Source organism: Telopea speciosissima, chromosome 6 (assembly GCF_018873765.1).
Source record: "Telopea speciosissima isolate NSW1024214 ecotype Mountain lineage chromosome 6, Tspe_v1, whole genome shotgun sequence".
NCBI lineage: Eukaryota > Viridiplantae > Streptophyta > Magnoliopsida > Proteales > Proteaceae > Telopea > Telopea speciosissima.
Genome location: NC_057921.1, coordinates 38496226 through 38518458, shown reverse-complemented (window position 1 = coordinate 38518458; position 22233 = coordinate 38496226). Strand labels below are relative to the sequence as shown.

General features: G+C 42.2%; 1 protein-coding gene across 1 annotated transcript in view; it reads right to left on the bottom strand.

Annotated features, from left to right (window-relative positions):
- LOC122665056 (mediator of RNA polymerase II transcription subunit 25-like) overlaps window positions 1–22233 on the bottom strand; it is a 162393-nt gene that overhangs the window by 6710 nt on the left and 133450 nt on the right. The window contains exons 11-12 of the mRNA XM_043861111.1: window positions 7223–7291; window positions 7006–7090 (exon numbers count right to left, since the gene is read on the bottom strand). Of these exons, the coding sequence (XP_043717046.1) occupies window positions 7006–7090; window positions 7223–7291 (154 nt within the window). The remainder of the gene's footprint in view (window positions 1–7005; window positions 7091–7222; window positions 7292–22233) is intronic.

The following is a 22233-nucleotide window of genomic DNA, read 5'->3' as shown; positions in this document are numbered from 1 at the left end:
GTAATTCTGACAAGAAATTTACTTCAAGTTATTTTACATTTGTAGGAGGCAATCTTGTCACGTGGCAAAGTAAAAAACAAAATATTGCGGCAAGATCCAGTGCTGAAGCAGAATTCCGTGGTATGGCCCAGGGCATTTGTGAGTTATTGTGGCTTCATTGTCTCTCTAAGATCTTAGTGGGGCTCTGTTCATTGTCCAATGATGTTGTACTGTGACAAGGAGAAGTTAGAGAGTGACAGATTTGTATACTTTTTGTGAAGTCCGGTGATCAGCTTGCTGATGTCTTCACTAAAGGGCTAAGTGGGAAGTTGTTTCATCCTAGTTTAGTCAAGTTGGGCATGTGCAATATCTATGCACCAACTTGAGGGGGGAGTCTTGAGTTATGTAACCCGATAAGGGTAATTTAGGTATTTTATGTCCCCCCCATAGGTAGTATAGTCGGCTATGTAGGGATTTATTTGTAATTCTGCCACTCATTGAAAGTTGTTAATAATAAGGAATTAGAATAAGAGAAGAGAAAGAAGAAGGAAGAAGAGAGGGAAGAAGAAACCAAGAGACTGTAATCCTTTGGGAGAACAATTGAATGAATTGTTCTCCCCTCTTCACCAATATTATTAATAATAGGGTAGAGCTAACACACAAGAGAAATCTTCAAACTGCCCCTACTAAACCTGTCTCAGTATTAGCGCCAGGCACTAATACCGAGACTCTTATTCTTGATCTCTAACACTCCCCCTCAAGCTGGAGCATATATGTTAATCATGCCCAGCTTGTTAAAAATATAATCAATTCTCACACTTCCCAAAGACTTAGTAAAAACATCAGCTAGTTGCTCTCATACGAACATGTTGTGGGGCAATAGGACCTTCTTGTAGTTTTTCTCGAACAAAATGACAATCAACCTCTATGTGTTTTGTTCTTTCATGAAACATAGGGTTGGAAGCAATGTGGATAGAAGCTTGATTATCAAACCACAGCTGATAGGTGTCTTGTCCACAAACTTCAACTCAGCCAACAACTGCTTCATCCACATCAACTTACAAGTAACCTGGGCCATAGCCCGATACTCCGATTCTGCACTAGATCTGGATACCACTGGCTGTTTCTTACTCTTCCAAGACACCAAATTTCCTCCCATAAAGATACAATACCCAGTAGTAGATCTCCTATCCACAGGGGAACCAGCCCAATCAGCATCACAAAATCTCTCATCACGCCCATGACCATGGTTAGTATAGAGTAGACCACGGCCAGGGGCCTTCTTAAGTTATCTCAAAATCCAAGTCACAGCATCCCAATGCGATGTCTTGAGAGAGGACGGGAACTGATTGGAGAGGCAATGTCTGGTCGAGTGACAGTGAGATAGCTCAATTTACCAACAAGTCGTCGATATTTTTCCGGATCATCAAGAGGATCACCACTTTCACTTGTTAACTTCAAATTCAGATCCATTGGAGTATCCAAAGGTTTAGACCCAAGCATACCTGTTTATATAAGCAGGTCAAGAACATATTTTCTCTGGGAAAGAGAAATACCTTTCCTAGACTGAGCAACCTCAACTCCAAGAAAATACTTCAACCTACCAAGATCTATGGTCTGAAACTTATGTTGCAAGTGTATTTTCAGCTGCTTAATACCTTCAGCATCATCACCAGTGATGACTATATCATCAACATATATCACCAAAAATATCCTGCCAGCCATGTTATGTCAGTAGAACACCGAATGATCACTACCACACTGAATCAGCCCAAACTCCAAAACCACAACAGAAAACTTCCAAAACCAGGCTCTAGGAGATTGCTTCAGACCATACAACGATTTCTTGAATTTACAAATTAAACTAGACTCCCCCTGAGCAACAAACCCCGGAGGTTGCTCCATATAAACCCCCTCATGGAGATCACCATGAAGAAATGCATTCTTCACATCCAACTGAAAAAGAGGCCAATGATGTGAAGCCCCAAGAGAAATCAAGACACGAACAGAGGCAAGCTTGGCAACCGTTGAAAAAGTATCAAGATAGTCAATCCCAAAAACTTAGGCACCAAATCCCAAGTGTGATTTTCAGCCAAAGCCGACAATTCCTCCTCTGTAGCTGTTCTCCAGCCAGAATGGGATAATGCCTCTGAGACAGACTTAGGAGTAGGATAAGACTCAATAGTAGAGAGATAAGAAGAGAAGTTAGCAGACAAACCAGCAAAAGACACAAAATAAGACAAAGGATGTTGAGTACAGCTACGAACATCCTTAGATGGGCAATAGGAATATCCAAATCTGAAATAGGAATACTTAATTGAGGGGCTGGATCGATAGACAAAGCAGGTGCCAGAGGAGCAGTAGAGGCCGGGGGTGCTACATCAACATGATGGTGACGAACAAAAGTGAACCGAACCGAAGGACGTGCTGGCCAAATAGGTGGAGGTGGAGGTGGTGATGAAACCGCAGCCGGTGGAACCTGTGAAATAGAGCGCTAAACCACATACAAAGGTATCTCATCGTCTAACTCAGAAGGAACAAAAGAATCAGCATTATAGAAAGTGGACTCAAAAAAGGAAACATTGGCAGTGACAAAATATTTCTGAAGTACAGGAGAATAACACCAATAACCTTTTTGAGTCCGTGACTATTCCAGGAAAATACACTTAATGGCTTTGGGATCTAACTTGGACAGCCTTGGACGATGATCATGAATAAAGCTAACACAGCCAAAAACATGAGGTGGTAAAACAAAAAGTGGTTCAGTCGGAAATAAAAGAGAATGAGGAATCCCCCCTTGTAACACAAAAGATGGCACACAATTTATAAGAAAATAGGCAGTCAAACCAGCAAAAGCTAAAACCTGTAACCCTAAATTCGATTGGAGTCAAGGTTTTGCCAGGGTTTTTAGCAGGTAACCAAATTAGAAGGTTAAGGAAGCTTTACTGTAAAAACTAATCCAGCCATCAGAAAGGGTCCAAACTCAGATCGGGTGGGCTTATAGTAATAGAGAATCACCCCCCCAAAAATCAGTTGTATCTGAAAGGAGGAACCCAAAAAATCAATGGAGTCAGGGTTTTGAAAAAAACCTTGATAAAGGAGATCGATTGGGGTAAATTAAGGCTGGGAAAGACAAGAAAGGAGAGTAGATGGAAGAGGGTACAAAGGTGTTGGAAAAGGTTGCATAGGAAGCTCCAACAATGAGGATCAGCCTTCATGAGTGGAAAAATCTGATCTTCAAGTAATGCTGGAAAAAAACTCCAAACCGCAGGTATGCTTACAACAGAATTTCAATGGAAAAAATAGATAGGATGGAGGAGGGCAGCAACTAAATCATTGGTTTAGGTTTTTACCTCATTAGTGCTGCCCCCTTACAAGGATGAGAAGAAGAAAAACCAGTAGAAGGTGAAACCGAGAAAAAGAGAAAGGAGAGAGAAGTCGATTGAAGAGAAGAAGGGTTTTTTTCTTTCGTTCTAACCTAGATCAGACTTGGCTCTGATACCATGTTAGCAGAACCATGGGTTGGAAAGAGAGAATTAGAGAATAGAATGTATTGTTCATTGATAGGTAAGCCCATAAATAGAGGGGAAAGTTACAAAAGGGTCTGAAATAGACATAATTACCCCTAACTAACTAACTCTATAAGAGCAGCAACTTAAACCTAATGACATAAGAATTAAACTACCCCCAAAAGGACCAGAACACCCCCATGGTATTCTGGTTTACATATTCCAACAAGAACCATTAGTGACTTTCAAAAGAGGATTGACAACTCTAATACCATCACCTACACAAAGAGATGTTCCAAAAAAGGGCAACAACAACAATCCACTATGGCACCAATCCCTATGCAATTGTCGGCTTAGGATCCAGCTCCTTCTCCTCCTAGTGAGACCACTCCTTTGACCTACCTATTGCTCATCGCAAAGGTACTAGGACTTGCACACTGCATCCCATTTCTCGTTTTGTTTCTTATAGTTCTATTTCTCCGTCTTTTCGTGCATTTGTGTCCTCTCTTTCTTCTGTTTCTATTCCTAAAAATTGGAAGGAAGCTTACACAAATGGAAAGTGGAAGGCAGCTCTGTTGGAAGAAATGAGTGCTTTAAAAAGGAATAATACTTGGGATCTTGTAGCCCTTCCTCCAGGGAAAAAACTAGTAGCATGTAAATGGGTGTTTGTGGTCAAACAGAAAGTTGATGGGACTATAGATCGATATAAGGCACGTTTGGTTGCAAAGGGCTTCACTCAGACATATGGGATTGACTACCAGGAGACCTTTGCTCCTGTTGCAAAGTTGAATACAGTTCGGGATTTGCTATCTTGTGCAGTCAATCTTGGATGTGATCTACAACAGTTGGATGTGAAAATGCCTTCTTAAATGGAGAACTTGGTAAGGAGGTGTATATGGATATTCCACCAGGTTTTTATTCTGATAGTAATCAAGGTAAAGTGTGCAAGCTGAAGCGAGCACTTTATGGGCCGAAGCAATCACCTCGAGCATGGTTTGGTTGGTTTAACAAGGCCATGATTTTTGTGGGCTATAAGCAGAATAATGTTGATCACACTCTCTTTATAAAGAGGGCCGGTGAAAAACTCACTATTCTTAGTCTATGTAGATGACATTGTGGTATTTGCAACGATGGTGATGAGATCAACCGGTTGAAGAAGTTTCTTGGGCAGGAGTTTGAGATTAAAGATCTAGGGAAGTTACGGTACTTTCTTGGGATTAAGGTTGCCAGATCTTCTAAAGGCATCTTTCTCTCTAAGGAAGTATGTCCTAGACTTGTTGGCTGAAACTGGTTTGTTAGGGTGTCACTCTTCAGATACTCCTATCGAAAGTACTGTCCGTCTCAAAGAAAAGGAGGGTGAAGCTGTTGATAAAGGCCGGTACCAAAGACTAGTGGGGAAGCTGATTTATCTCTCACATACACGTCCAGATATTATTGTTGCTGTGAGTACTGTGAGTCAATTCATGCATGACCCCTATTCTTCTCATATGGAGGCTGTTCTTCGGATTCTTCACTACTTGAAGTCAACTCCTGGAAAAGGCATTCTTTTATCTCCTTATGGTCACCTCCGGATAGAGGCATATACTGATGCTGACTGGGCTGGTTCTGTAGATTGAAAGTCTATCTCTGGGTATTGTTCTTTTGTAGGAGAAAATCTTATAACCTAGCGTAGCAAGAAGCAGAATATGGTATCTCGTTCTAGTGCTGAAGCAGAGTTTCATGCTTTAGAACAGGGCATTTATGAGTTACTTTGGCTGAAAGGCTTGCTATAAGATCTTGGTGCTCTTGTTCATCTTCCTATGATGTTGTACAATGACAACAAGGCTGTAATCAGCATTGGGCACAACCTGGTACAGCATGATCGCACCAAGCATGTTGAAGTGGACAGGCATTTCATTAAGGAGAAGTTGGAAGAAGGGTTGATTTGTGTTCCCTTTGTGAAGTCTATTGATCAGGTTGTTGATATTTTCACCAAGGGATTGTTTGGGAAGTTGTTCCATCCTAATGTAGTCAAGTTGGGCATGATTGACATCTTTGCTCCAACTTGAGGGGGAGTGTTAGAACCGAAGGGGTATTCTAGACATTGTTTTCTTCTTTATATTATGTGGGTTTTAGTCCCACATTGCTTATTTGTAATTCTGTCCTTTCTATTCAATATTATAAATAGAAGAGCTTGGGATGATCATTAATCATCCAAGCATTATTACTCTCTAATTCTAATCTCTCAACAGGAAAGGAAAGGAATCATCCAAATTTCTTCACCCGATTAGTTGGGCTACTACATGTCTCCCAAAATCTGAAGGAGGCCTTGGCATCTGTAGGATCTGTGACTATAATATTGCTGGCATTCTCAAACTAATCTGGAAAATTTACACTAAGCATAATTCTATCTGGGTTAATTGGGTCTACTCCAATCTCCTTAAGCATGACTCCATTTGGACTATCCCCCAACCCGCTAACCCCTCCTGGGTTTGGCACAAAATCCTTCTCCTTCGTTTCTTAGCCATTTCAGCTACCTCCTTAGTCATCGTTGATGGGACTTCTAATTCCCTCTGGCTAGATCGCTGGCATCCCCTAGGAGTCCTCTACAATATCATTGGTGCTCAATCTGTTTACTCCTCTGGTATCCCTAAAACTGCCCCTCTCTCCACAATCATCTCCCTAGGATCTAAGCGTCTCTCCCTCCCTCCCCCCAACCCCTCTCTCTTGGACAAGGTTACTTGGCTCCCCTCACCTAAAGGGGTTTTTAGCTCTTCCTCAGCTTGGGACTTTATCAAACACCATGCCCCCTAGTCCCCTGGTCCAACATTGTCTGGTTTAAAGGCCACATCCCCCGTCATTGGTTTAACGTTTGGAGAACCCTTAACCTTTGCCTCCCCACCCAGTCATTTTTCCTCCACCTCCATATCCCTGTCTCCCCCTCCTGTGTTCTTTGTTGGAATGGTAATGAGGACATTGACCACCTTTTTTTCTCTTGCTCCTTAGCCCTCTCTATCTGGAAGAAAGCCTTAGCCTCAGTTTGGCATCGTAGTAGGAGACCCCTTCCATTCGCCAGGGAGTGGCTTTGGTTGGGTAGCGTTTTTTCGGGTAGTACGATCTGTGATACCGCCGGCAAGCTTGTGTTTGGGGCTGCTATATTTCACATTTGGATGGAGCGGAATCTCTGAAGATGGACCTCCAATTCTCACTCTATTGACATGATTTGGAAAGCCACCTTCTTCAATGTTAGCTCTAAGGTCCACATGATTCCCCATAGACCTCTTGTTGATACCCCAAGGAACAGGAATATTATTGTATCCTGGGGTCTAGATGTTTCTCTCCTTCGCTCTTATGGATTGAAATTTGTATAGCTCCCCCCCCCCTCTCTTTTCCCCTTTCTAGGGTTTTGAGAATGAACTTCTTATTCACAAAAAAATAATAATAATAATAAAAAACATGATGGTGCATTAACGAAGTTGAAAGCATTATGAAGTTAGATTAATCAAAGAAAAAATAGCTGAGCACCAATATCACTCACAAGCTTCTTTTCTTGCATTTGTCCAAGAAATCCATGCAGATTCAATGCCCGAAAGACTAGAAAATCTGCCATGCTCACATACTTCCTGATCTTAAATCAAGGAGAATCAGAGAACGGAAAAATCCAACATTGGTACAAAACTTGAAGAGAATACAAACATATAAGAAATGGCACTGTTTTCTATTAAATAATACAGTAAAGACAATTAGAACATTACTTGTTATTCATGTGGTCCTGAGAAATAAGATTAACTATTTGCATTAAATTGGGCCAGTCTGTTGCAAGCCTGAAGTGAAAGAAGAATCTTATCAGTATGAAAAATCATCCCAACAATGGAAGTTGATAGTGTTTGCAATGCCGATAGTCATAAACGAGCTAAAATCTCAATGAAAATGAATTGACAGTTTTTATTAGTAGAAAGTAGAAACTCAATTTCCAAACAATACTCCTGTTTACATTTACTATTTGCAGATACCGTGGAATGTGATTTCAATAAAGGAAGAAAAAAAATGTTCAATAGAAGCAAAAGACTATTATTGATTGGAAAACAAAACCATTACAGTTTCTGACATAGGAGCTATTCCAATACCCTTGGGATAAAAGAACAGAAATTAACAAATTAAAATGTGTAGATTCAAGTGGAATTTAAGAAAACTAAAACCAGTCAACTCCAAGCCAACATATGAAGGGCTTCCTTGGCTTCCTTTAAGGGTGTGATATCTACCACCATGTAAATCACGATGGGCCAAATTTTAAGGATAAACCCTACTAACATGTTAAAGTTTCAGGCTTAACGAAGTTGGCCATGTGGTGAAAACAAATGGATGGCTGAAATCACAAGGAAGAACTCCAATACATGGAGTGATTTTAAGGATAAACCCTACTAACATGTTAAAGTTTCATCTGTGTGTGTGTGTGTATAGTTTTCAAAGCCTGATACACCACCACATGATGTATTGTAATTTTGTTATGTTTTCAAATTCAGTAAACTTGTTTGTTTACTCTTCAGTAATCCAAGGTCATTATTTATAGTAAATGATTTTTATTTTCTGCTTCTGTTTCTAGTAATCCAAGGTTTATTATTCCACATATGGTCAACAGTCCTTCCTCATCCTTTCCTTTGTTCAATCAATCAACTATTGCTTTGTATTGCGATTCTAGCAGCATACTTTTCAATTAATCAGTTGGGCTCATTAACCGCAGATTGTCAATTTGCCTGCATCATCAAATCGTCTCTTTGAATGGTGATCAAGTTATGAAACCAAGGCATAACATGTCTCAAATTTTTGTTTTTTTTTATGACCAATCTCATCTTGTAACAAAATAATTTTCATAAACATGTTGCATTTCAGCTACAAGACAACCTTCCAAGACAACATTCCTTTACAGTGTGTGTTGTGTGAAATCCAAAAACTCCTGCTATATATCCCCCAAGGAGAATAATCATTTTAGTTCTAATGATGCTTCCTGTGGACCTTAACATAAAGACTGCTACCAGTAAGGTAGTGATCAGCAGCCAGTAAAATATATGTCCAAAAGAGAAATAACATACAGTTTCTGAAAATCACGGACTCCCCACCCAATTTATTTATCACCTCAACATACTCTGTCAAACAGTATAGCCAGTCCTATTGAAGACCTCCAAACCAATTAATGAGTACAGTTGAGAAGAGAGAATAGGAGAGAATAAATTGGCTTGTCAATGAGACAGGGCCACCACTTTATTTATAATCTTGAGAATTCATTCCGCTCATCAGTTATGACTCCAATTTCAGATACAGTAGCAGGCAATCAGAAAGGCTAAAAAGAAAGGAAATCTTAGCAACTGAACCTGCCTTTTCGATCCGACAAGTATGGGGGCTGACGCCTGCTCAGTGCCGGAAGGTCAATATTACAAATACAGTATGGTTGCACAATCACATAATTAACACATTAAACATGTGCATAATGAACCTGGACACTTTAATGTATCCGGGTCCAGATCATGGGTCGGGTCGATGGATCATCCTTCAACACTCCCCCTCAAGTTGGTGCATAGATATCCCGCATGCCCTACTTGGAGATAATCGGATGGAAGGATTTGACTGTTAAGCCTTTAGTGAAAACATCGGCCATTTGGTTCTCAGTTGTAACAATTGGAGTGCAAATCAGACCACCTTCAATCTTCTCCTTGATGAAGTGTCGATCAATTTCAACATGTTTTGTCTTATCATGCTGAACAGGATTATGAGCTATACTGATTGCAGCTTTATTATCACAGTAGAGTTTCATAGGTCCTTCCGGTGCAACTCCCAAATCCTGGAAACCACAGATTGCTTCTTGCTCCTGCAAGTTACCAAATTCCCTCCAAGGAATGTGCAATAGCCTGAAGTGGATCTTCGGTTATCAATGGAGCCAGCCCAGTCAGCATCAGTAAAGGTTTCTAACTTCAGATTCCCATTATTTGATAATAGAATACCTTTTCCAGTAGCTGACTTTAAATATCGAAGAATTCAGTAAACTGCCTCAAGATGTATAGTCTTTGGATCATGAAGAAAACGACTGATGACTCCTATGGCATAGGCAATGTCTGGCCTAATGTGAGACAAATATACAAGTCTACCGACGAGACGTTGATATCGCTCTTTTTCTACAGAGTTGCCACCAGTGCTGCTGAGTTGGTGACTCGGTGGTTAACTTCAAAGGGAGAATCTGCAAGCTTGCAACCGAGCATCCCAATCTCTTCAAAAAGGTCTAGAACATACTTCCTTTGGGAAATGAAGATTCCTCTAGTGGAGGTAGCTACTTCAATTCCTAAAAGATACTTGAGTTGCCCTAGGTCCTTAGTTTCGAACTCGGTTGCCAATCGAGTCTTTAGAAGGGAGATTTCTTTCTGATCGTCTCCAGTGAATACTATATCATCTACATAAACAATATGTGCAGTGATTTTTTCAGTTTTGTGCTTGACAAATAGGGTATGATTCACAGTACTTTGTTTGAAGCCAAACTTCAACATAGCCTTCTGTAATCTGCCAAACCAGGCACAGGGAAACTGTTTCAATCCATAGAGTGATTTTCAGAGTCTACACACTTTCCCGGTTGTAGCTGATGATTCAAAGCCGGGAGGAATATCCATGTGGACTTCTTCTTTTAGATCACCGTTGAGGAAGACAATCTTCGCATCCCACTGCTAAAGGTCCTATCCCATGTTTGCAGTATAAGATAACAACGCTCATTTTTGCTACTGGTGCCAAAGTTTCCTAGTAATCAATGCCATAGGTCTGAGTGAATCCTTTGGCAACCAGTCTAGCCTTATAACGAGCAATGGTTCCATCTGCATTTTGCTTTATTGTGAATACCCACTTGCATCCAACTACCTTCTTTCCATTAGGACAAGGCACGAGTTCCCAAGTATCATTTCTCTTCAAGGCTTGCATTTCCTCTACCATGACATTCTTCCATTTTGGATCTATGATGGCTTCCTTCCAACCCTGCGGAATAGACATAGAAGATAGAGAAGAAACAAAGGTTCGGTAGGAGGGGGATAATGACTCATAAGATACAAAGTTGCAAATAGGGTGTTTGGTGCAAGCCCTCACTCCTTTTCTAAGAGCAATTGGGTGATCATCAGGATTAGGAAGGGATTCATTACCAGTTGCTTGGATTGGTAGAACATGCTTAGGAGGCGTAGATGAACATGGTATGTTTGGGATAGTCTTTCTCTTATGTCTGGAGTAGGTGATGAAATCCTTTTGTTTAGCTTTAATCTCATCAGCGTGCTCCACATGAAGATGAAAAATATCAATGACAAAAGGAGACTGTGGAATTCCGTGAATACTGGCTTGATCAAAGTGATCACAACCCAACTTTATTTATAATACTGAAATCATATGAAGAGAATACATCTAAGCAATGTGGGACTAAAACCCATATTACAACACTCCCCCTCAAGTTGGTGCATACATATCAAACATGCCCAACTTGCTAATTATAGGAAAAAATAACTTAGGACTGATTCCTTTGGTGAGGATATCAGCCAACTGATCACTAGACTGAATAAATGGGATACATATTATCCCTTGTTCCAACTTTTCTTTGATAAAATGCCGGTCAATCTCAACACGTTTGGTACGATCATGTTGAACCGGATTGTGTGCAATGCTGATTGCGGACTTGCTATCACAGTAGAGTCGCATAGGAAGATCAGTAACCATCCCCAAATCTTAAAGCAGCCCCTTGAGCCAAAGAAGTTCACAAATACCCTGGGCCATAGCTCGGAACTCAGCTTCAGCACTAGATCGAGTCACAATAGCTTGTTTTTTGCTTCTCTAAGTAGTTAGGTTTCCTCCAACAAATGTGCAATACCCAGATGTAGATTTCCTATCATCAGGACTGCCAGCCCAATCTGCATCAGTGTATGCTTCTATCCGGAGGTAGCTATGAGGAGAGAACAAGATTCCTTTTCCAGGAGATGACTTAAGGTAACGGAGAATTTTATAAGCTGCTTCCAAGTGAGAAGAGTGAGGATTATGCATGTATTGGTCGACAAGGCTTACAGCAAATGTGATATCCGGCCGAGTATGTGAGAGGTAGATCAATCGGCCAACTAACCTCTGATAACTGCCCTAGTCCACCGGGTCGCCATCCTTACTCTTCAAATGTGTGTTGGGCTCAATGGGGGTATCTGCTGGTTTACACCCAAGCATCCCTGTCTCTTGTAAGTTGTAACAAATCTAAGGTATATTTCCTTTGAGAGAGAGATATGCCCTTAGCTGAATAGGCAACCTCAATCCCTAAGAAATACCTTAATCTACCCAATTCCTTGACTTCAAACTCGGTGCCCAAATAAGCCTTCAACTTCTGTATTTCTTGTGCATCACTGTCTTGTGCATCACTGCCTGTGATCACTATATCATCAACATAGACAATCAGCATTGTCACTTGCTGTCCTACGTTCTTCACAAACAACGTATGATCAGCATTGCTCTGCTTGTATCCATAAGCAATCATAGCCTTATGGAACTAGCCAAACCAAGCCCTAGGTGATTGTTTCAGACCATATAGGGCCTTCTTCAGTTTACATACCTTTCCCTGAGTTTTTGAAGAAGTAAAATCAGGAGGTATCTCCATGTAGACATCTTCTTCCAGATCTCCATGCAAGAAGGCATTCTTCACATCAAGTTGCTGGAGTTCCCATCCGCGATTCACAGCACAAGAGATAATAACCCGTATAGGTATTCATCTTTGTTGCAGGAGCAAAGGTCTCTTGGTAGTCAATACCTTGGGTTTGAGTAAACCCTTTGGCAACAAGCCTCGCCTTGTATCTCTCCACTGAGCCATCAGCCTTGTGCTTCACTACAAAGACCCATTTGCAACCAACAGGTCTTTTTCCAAGTGGAGGACTCACCAAATCCCAGGTCTGATTTTTTTCAAGGGCATGCATCTCTTCATTCATCGCATCCTTCCATTTCTGTTCGGCAATAGCCTCCTGCCAGTTGTTAGGGACGGAAACAGAGGATAAAGAAGCTATGAATGCATGGAAAGCAGGAGTTAGTGAGTTATATGACACAAAGTTGGAAATAGGGTGCAATGTACAACTTCGCTTTGATTTCCGAACAGCAATGGGTAAATCAAGACTGGGATCAATAGGGGGACTTACCAGAAATCTGACTACGAGCAAGACTTAGAGTAGGAGCAGATGCCGATTGAGTAGGATCAGTGGTGGTGGTCTCTTTGTATAGAGGGCCATCCAGAGGAAAATCAGTTCCCCGAGTGTACACAATTTTTTCTTATTGTAGCTGTCCCACTTCCTGTTCTTGCCTAGTAACCCCTTCTTCGAATTCAACAGAGGTATCCTCTATAGTAGGTATTTCAATGTCTAGAGGAGCAATCAGCGGGACCTCTTCATCACTTATAATCTCCCCCTGCAGAGGTTCCGGCTGTTTAAAGTAAGCTTCAGACTTCCGGAACACTACATCCATAGTGATAAACACTTTCCTGGTAGGAGGATGATAGCATTTATATCCTTTCTGGGTAGCAGAATAACCAAGAAATATGCATCGCAGTCCCTTGGGATCAAATTTGCCGTGTACATGATGATTCCTGGCAAACACAACACAGCCAAAGACTTTGGGAGACACAACAAAGGTTGATTTCCCACAGAGCACATCCAAGGGGCAGCGACCATCCAAAACACGGGAGGGAAGCCGATTGATAAGATATGTAGCTGTAAGAACAGCATCACCCCAAAAGCGAGGAGGAACAGCCATAGTGAACATAAGAGAACGAGCAACCTCCAGAAGATGGCGGTTCTTGCGTTCAGCCACCCCATTTTGAGTGGGAGTGTCAACGCAAGAGGTTTGGTGAATGATCCCATGGCTGTCCAAATAAGACCGAAAGGCACCGTCCATGTATTCCTTTCCATTATCGGACCTAATCTTGACCTTGTCATCGAACTGTGTCTCGACCATCTTATGAAATAAAGTGAAACAGGTAAAGACGTCACTCTTACTATGCATCAAATATACCCAAGTCGTCCAACTAAAACAGCCAATGAAAGTGACAAACCACCGAAATCCAGAGCTAGACACACAACGGGCAAGGCCCCATACATCAGAATGTATCAAACTAAAAGGATGCAAGCTTCTATTGTCAGAAATGGGAAAAATGCTTCGAGTTTGCTTTGCCAAAGTGCAAGCATCACAAGAAAAATTATGTTTATTACATCTCTTCACCAAACTAGGAAATAAAGTGGACAAAACACTAAACGGTGGATGGCCCAAACGACAATGCTAGTTATTCAATTCAAAGAGTGCAGAATCAAAATCAGAAGATGCAGGCTGAGATGTCAAAGCTGCCCGGGAACCTTCAAGCATGTACAGACTACCAACCACCTTACCACATGCAATTGTACTGTCTGTTTCCAAGTCCTGAAATAAACAATGGGTTGGAAAAAATGTTACTTTGCAGTTTAAATCCTTAGTTATGCTACTAATGGAAAGCAAATTAGTAGTAAACTTCGGAACATGTAACACAGAGGAAAGGGTAAGAGATGAAGAACACTATACGGATCCCTTTCCCGAGATAGGAGAAAGAGACCCATCAGCAACTCGAACCTTACTATGACCAGATAAAGGAAAATAAGTGGAATAAAAAGAGGAAGAACCGGTCATATGGTCGGTTGCCCCTGAGTCAATTACCCAAGAATCGGGCATGACCGAGGTGCAATTCCCACCAAATGAAATACCTGTGGAAAAAGGTGTATTGGGATTAGCAGGCAGAGATAGAACCGAGGCAGCCATGGAAGGAGATACAGATGTCGAGGAAGATGAGTCCAAATGAGTCACCATATCACGCAAATTTTGCAAATCCTCCATAACCTGTGACAAAGAATGATCAGGCTGATCCTTAGTAGTTGCCTGATGAGCACGGGAATTATTGGACCGATTGGAACCACCCCTACCATGGCCGCGAGTGTCTGCAGGGCGACCATGAAGTTTCCAACAGCGGTCCTTCGTATGCCATTCCTTCCCACAATAATCGCATTTAATGGGAGGTCGATCACCAGAGGATCGATCAGTGCTAGCAGAACGGGAAGAGCCCCCACGGGCAGAATGTGACCCAGAAATAAGAGCCGATCTCTCCTGAGTAACTGGGTGAACCATGGCTGTTTGTCGACTGTCTTCAGCCAAAAGGATTGCATAGGCCTGTTCAAGAGTGGGGAGAGGTTCCCGATTCAAAATATTTGACCGGATATGATCAAACTCAATATTCAGCCCTGCCAAGAAATCAAAGACGTGTAAACCATCTTCCCACTTGCGATAGGCCGTGGCATCAACATCAGTGGTGGCAGTGAAGGTGCCCAGAAAATCCAACTGTTGCCACATCGTACACATGGTATTGTAATACTGAGAAAGTGTCAACTCCATCTGTGTGGTAGAATGAATTTTTTGACGGAGTTCATAGCATTGGGCAGCGTTCCCAACCTGAGAATAAGTATCTTTGGCTGTCTTCCATATTTTTGCAGCCTAGTCAAGAAGAAGGTACCGCCCAGCAATGTCTTGGTCCATAGAATTAACCAAATATGACATGACCAAGAAATTAAAATTCATCCAGCAATCCTGTGCAGAACCAGCCTCTGTAGGCCTAACCGTGGCGCCCGTGATGTAGCCAAACAAGCCACGGGAACCAATCGCAAATAAACAGGAGCGAGACCACATAAGATAATTGCTTCCATTCAACTTGATGGTGTTCACAGGAAACGGAATAAAATCACGTTGCGACGAACCATCAGATCCAGAAGAAGCAGAGGTGATCTCCGAAGCGTCAGGCATGGTGGCTGGAAAAAATCACAGAAAACAAGGCCTTAAAAAATAATTAAATCATACGGAGGGAAAAAAAGGACCCTTGGCGGGAGTCAACTTACCACCAAGGGTGGAAAAAAAAGAACGGCAAGGTGAGGGAGACCCTCTCGCGAAAAAAAAGAAAGGAAGGCGAGAGGTGGGGGGGCTGGCGGTGGAGGCGGAAGAAGGGGGTGGCCCTAGGAGGGCTGGCAGAAGGCTGGCGGTGGCAGAGGAGGCTGGCGGTGGTGGCTGGCCTTAGGGCAGAAACACGAAGGAGAAGAGAGAGAAAAAAAAAGAACAACAGGAAAAAAAATTTTAATTCTCATATTCCCGGAATATTGTTGGCTCTGATGCTATGTGGAATTCCGTGAATACTGGCTTGATCAAATTGATCACAGCCCAGCTTTATTTATAATACTGAAATCATATGAAGAGAATACATCTAAGCAATGTGGGACTAAAACCCATATTACAACAGAGACAAAGGATTCTCTTCTTCTAGAGTCTCCCCCCTGAATAGAAGACTGTTAATCATAGTCATCAAGGTAGCAAGGAGACACCAACAAGGCAAACTAAGGCGTCCACCTAGGCACCCACGGCGACCAAGGAGCCTGGACGCCTTGATAACTATGCTGGTAATAAGGTTCATCCTATGGCCAAATGCAAGTTCTTCAAGATCTCTCACTTGGCCTTTGCAGATGATCTCATGATATTCTCCAAAGCTACTATGGGATCGATTGAGATTATTATGGGGTGTTTATCTCTTTTTGAAAAAGTTTCAGGCCTCAAAATGAATTCTCTATAATCCCTTCTCTTTTTGTCTGGTATCTCGGAGCAGGTTAAAGCTCTTCTCCATGAGATTTCTGGAATCCCTCTAGAGCACCTCTCAGTAAAATACTTGGGATTACCCCTTATTCCAGCCAGGCTTTCTGCTCACCATTGCTTCCCTATTCTTTAGCTTCTTTGAAAAGCTCCAGCTTTGGAAAGGGAAACTTCTTTCTTATGTTGGGCGCTTGGAATTGATCCGCTCGGTTATGCAGTCATCTTATATCTATTTGTCTGGCATCGTTGCTCTTCCCCAATCCATTATCAAGGGCATTGAATCCTTTATGAGTAGCTTCCTTTGGAAAGGCGCGGAGTCCTCCAGATTCCTTCACACTACTAGCTGGGCCTCGGTTTGCCTCCCTAGAAAGGAAGGAGGTCTTGGGTTACGAAGAATCAAAGAAGTTAACAAGGCTGGTATCCTCAAACTTATTTGGAAGATTGCTTCTAAACATAAGAGTATTTGGGTAGACTGGATATATTCGGGGATTCTTGGATCTGGAAGAACATTCTCAAACTCAGACCCCTAGCCTTTGGGGCAATTACCACCAAGATTGATGATGGCTCTACTAGCAAATTTTGGTTAGATCATTGGCACCCCATATGCATTCTCCTTCACATAGTGAGCTCAAGACTTATATAGAGGTTTGGCCTCCATAGGCTCTCATCGGTTGCGGACATTATCCTGTCTAATGGCTGGACTCCCTCTCCCACCCCTCAACTTGCTGACACCTGGAATGCCCTTCCTTCTATTATTAGAAGACCTGCTGGTTCGGGAGATTTCACTTCTTGGATTCCCACTTCTGTAGGCATTTTCAGCTCCAAATCTGCTTGGAACCTCATAAGATCCGGCGGTCCTATTGCTGAATGGCACAAGATTGTCTGGTTCAAAGGGCACATCCCTCGGCAGAACTTCTGTGTTTGGCGCGCTCTTACAAACTGCCTCCCAACTTAGTCCTTTCTCCTTCATCGGCAAATCAGTGTCTCTCCATCCTGCTGTCTTTGTTGGAATGGCATTGAATCTGTAGAGCACCTATTTTTTGACTACCCGTTCTCTTCCGCAATTTGGTATGGGGTTCTTCGCAAATGTTGACCTTCGGGGGCAACTCCCTTTGTGACAGAATTGGAAAGCTTCTATTTCTCATATTTGGATGGAGAGAAACATTAGGAGATGGACTTCCAATTCTAGATCCTACAAGCAGATTTCGGACTCCATCTCCTTTGAAGTCAACACTAAATCCCAATCTCCCCTCTTCTTCTGGTGTTTCTTCCACAAGGAACAAGAATATTATTGCCTCCTAGGGCCTCCCCTCTTCTATGTTATCCCCCCATTAGTTGGGCCTGCGTGCCCTTTGTTTTGTTGGTTGTTTTTTCTCCTCTACCCCCCTGTACTTTGGGGTTTCCTTGTTTTTTCTCTCTTTGGTAATAAATTTTTATTCACCTAAAAAAAATAAGGTTCATCCTCATGAAAAGTCACGTCAATTGTAAGTTTGTAACAAACAATTTTTTGGAGGGAGAATGATAACACTTATAACCTTAGGAAGCAGAATACCCAAGGAAGATGCACTTGAAAGCCCTTAAGTCAAATTTTGACCGAGAAGGGGAAGAGTTGTTGGCAAAGCAAACACACCCAAAAATATAAGGAGGAAGATGAGAAGCAATGGCGGGATCAGGAAGCTGGCTGACTGATGTTTGGAAATCAAGGGCAGTAGAAGGAACCCTATTGATAAGAAGGGCAACAGTAAGCACAGCATCACCCCAAAAACACTTAGGAACCTGAGTGGTAAATATCAGAGAGCGCGTGACCTCCAGAAGATGGCGGTTCTTTCGTTCGGGGATGCCATTTTTCTCAGGTGTTCGGACATAGGAGGTTTGGGAGAGAATTCCATGGGTATCAAGATACTGAAGAAAAGAACCGTCAATGTATTCCGTCCCATTGTCATTGTGGAGAACTTTAACTTGGGCATTAAACTGACTTTGGATCATCCTGCGAAAAAGGCTGAAAATAGGAGAAGGCTTCAAATTTGGACCAAAGAAGATAGACCCTTTGGGTTAATCGAGTACAATTATCAATAAAAGTGATAAACCACCCCAAGCAGCTATTCGAGAAGGACCCCATAAGTCAAGAGTGAATAATAGGGAAAGGAATCAAACTTTTATTATCCCTAGAAACATATGAGGACCGTGTGTGCTGAGCAAGTTCACAGATTTAACAGTTAAAGTGATCCAACTTACATTGTTTGACTAAAGAAGGAAACAAACAGCGTAAAATATAAAAAGAAGGGTGACCGAGACCACGATGACAGTGATGGAGTTGTCGGAGACCACTGGCTTTACGGGTAATATGAGCTGAAACCGGGGAGGGACCAATAATAAGACCTGGTTCGAAGTAGTAAAGACCATCCCACACTCTACCATATCCAATCATTGCCCCCATCACTAGGTCCTGAAAAACACAATGAAAAGAAAAGAAGTGAACAGAACAATTAAGGTTAGTAGTAAAATGGTGAATGGAAAGCAAGTTGGCACAAAGATTGGGAACATATAAGACAAAAGATAAAGAAATACTAGGAGTGCAGGAGAAAAACACTTTACCAGAAATAGCAGACAGTGAACCATCATCGACCCAGACCTTATCTTTGCATGAACAAGGGGTATAAGAGGTAAACAGGTCCAAGGAGCTGGTCATATGATCCAAGGCTCCAGAATTAAGTAGCCACGAAGAATCAGTATGGGAAGACTAATGGGGAGGACAGAATAGGAGAGGGGAAATCTGAGAAGAAATCAGAAAGGGGGGGGAGGAAGAAGAAGCCGTGAGAAGAAGAAGAAAGGGGGGGGGGTGTGCACATGTAGAAACTCACTTTTTTTCAATTCATTCTTGCATAATCCATCCAATACATTGGTTACACATCTATTTATAAAACCCAAAAAAAAGACTCCTAATTACTTACTAAAACTAGGCTAACTAAAATAGAAACCCAATAAAACTCAAATTGGAAATTTCCCTGTGTCTAATAACTACCTTAAAATAAAAGATAACATAATACTTTCCCAAATAAAATCCTACAAGATCCAAACACTCAAACTGGACCCGGTACAACTGCGTTGGGTCGGTCCAAGGTAGTAGACTAGTTGGGTCAGCCCTGGTCCAAGATTGTCCTGCACCAATTCTCCCGGAGTTGAAAAAAACTCAACCACGAGTTTTATAAAATGAAAAGATCAGCATCACTCGATTGGCATCCATAAACATCGGCTTTGATGGGGTGATGATTCAATGCTCCTCGCGATCAACCTCCAGGATGTAGTGGATTTATGATAACAATGGCAGATTTGTAATTTATTGGACTGCAAACTAAAGAGAAGAAAAAAAAATGTGGTTTAGTGATTGGTGGGGCTGGGGAGGGGTAAACTTGGAAACTAATAAAAAAAATAAAACATGGAGTAATAATAGAAAGGAGGGGCAATTCTGGAAAAAAAAATTGGAAGCTAAAAAGGAAATGGTATGTATGGGGTAAGGGGTGAAAATTGGAAGAGCAAGAAAACTTTAAAAGGAATAAGGTGGGGGCAATACGGGGAAAGTGGCCTAAATGAAAGAAAAAGGATAATAAGAGAACAGGGGTGATCTGGAGGGGCAGTTTAGGGAAAAAAAAAAGTAGCACAAAAGAGTTGGTTACCGTCTCCTTCTTGGAGTCGTGTGTACTCCAAGGGAAACGACAGAGAAGGGGGTGTTTCACTTGTCTTCTACCAGCGGTGAATCCAGCGGGTATCGCGGCTGCACCAATCAAAACCTACCTGGAAAAAAAGCTGTGATGCGAAGAAGGAGACGCATGGAATCGAACCAGAAGAGCAGCTCGTAGGATGCCGTTGATGCCGGGAGTCGACCTGCAGTGAAGTCTTGAACCAGGTATGTAGATTTTCATCTCTCTATTTTATTTTTTTTTGGTCTCTTGCCCTTTCTTCTCTTCTCCTTTCTTTTTTTTTTTTTTTTTTTTTTTGTTTTTTTCAACGGAACCGATGTGGGGTGGGAAACTGGAATCGAAAGGATGAGCTGGGGTAAGGTTTCAGCGGGAGACGGGAGAGAGAGGATTTTCCGGGAATCAAAGGTAAGGTGGGGATTGATGCTGGTGTTGTTCGGTCACAACTGCAGAGAAAAGAAATTAGGAAAGAAAAAGGAGGAAGAACAGAATGGGGAAAAGAGAGACTGAGAGGATGAAGATTCAGATAGAGAGAGGGGAGAGATTCACCTAGGTTTGGGCTCTGATACCAGATAATGGGGGGGACAGAATAGGAGAGGGGAAATCTGAGAAGAAATCAGAGGGGGGGGGGGGGGAAGAAGAAGCCGTGAGAAGAATAAGAAATTGAGGGGGGCTGTGTGCACATGCACAAACTCACTTTTTTTCAATTCATTCTTGCATAATCCATCCAATACGTTGGTTACACATCTATTTATAAAATCCAAAAATAAAGACTCCAAATTACTTTCTAAAACCAGGCTAACTAAAATAGAAACCCAATAAAACTCAAATTGGAAATTTCCCTACGTGTCTAATAACTACCTTAAAATAAAAGAGTACATAATACTTTCCCAAATAAAATAAACTTCCTAAAATCCTACTAGATCCAAACACTCAAACTGGACTCGGCTCAACTGGGTTTGGGTTGGTCCAAGGTAGTACACCAGTTGGGTCGGCTCGGTCCAAGATTGTCCTGCATCAAAGACGCAAGAAAAATACCTGATTGGGCTAAATGTGAAGCAGGGGATGAAGAGGAAGCTGTGCTAGAAGAGGAAGAGCCAAGCAGAGTCATCATACGTTGGAGCTGAGTCACAAGTTGTTCTGCAAACATAGGTGAAGTAATAGTAGCCTCAGAAGTTTCAGTCAAGTGAGCCTGAGCCGGAGGATGAACAGAACTAGCTTTCCAGCCCTTTCCGCCCCCCTTTGGGACAGCCATGTAATTTCCAGTAAGTCTCCCTAGTATGACAAGGGCGGCCATAGTAGTCACATTACACTGGGGAACAAGTAGAACCAGCTTTGCTGACTGAACCAGCACTTCCACAGGTAAAGACGTTTGTCGTGTAGTAACAAGGGCAGACCGAGGAGGTGCCATAGGAGGCATCATGACAGTACAGCGGTGATCCTCATGTTGAATCATATTATAGGATTCAAGTGGAGTTGGAAAGGTACTCCTGTTGAGAACTTGAATCCTTAGCTGATCATATTCTGGAAAGACCAGTGAGGAAAGCGTAGACTCGTTCTATTTCACGTTCCTTCACAAACATGGCAGCATCAATAGGGCTAGTCATGGTAATAGGGTGATAGAAGTACAATTGTTGCCATAAAGTCGTCAAGGCAGAATAATAGGCAGACACAGAGAGATCCTTCTGCATAGTTTCCTGAGCTTGACGACGAATTTCATAAATTTAGGCATAATTGCTGGCTTGACCATAAGTATTCTTCGCAGCATCCCATAATTCCTTGGTTGAGTTGAGAAGGACAAATGTGGAACTAATGGAGGATTCCATGGAATTCAACAAGAATGACATGATCAAGGCATCATTAGCTAACCAATTGTCCTTGGCCAGATAGTCAGTGGGCATAGCGGGTATCACCATTAATATAGACCAAAAAAATGATTACCACGGATGGTAAGGAGGCAGGCGCGAGACCATGCTAAGTAATTCGATCCTTTCAACTCAGTGGGGCCGGGTTGTAGAGTAGAACATTGTTGAGGAGCAACAGGGTGACTCAGATCACTGCTCGCAGTAACAGTAGATGTGATAGAATCCCCCATTAAAACCAACCAAAAACACTAACTCAAAAGAAGGAAGAAGCAGCAGCAGCATAAAAAAAGGCTGTAGAGAGGCCAATAAACACCAAGGCAGCAAGAAAGGAAGTCAGCAACAAGAAAAATATTTCTGGGCAGTCGGCGTAGCAGGGGGAAACGAAGGGCCTGGCAGGGGAGGACCCTGGAAGGTCCAGCAATAGCTGGCGGTACCAGAAAAGGGGGCTAGCAAGGCTGGGGGCAGACCAGCAGGTGCTGGCTGACGAGCAGTATGAAAAAAAAAGGGCCCTAGATGAGGGCGACA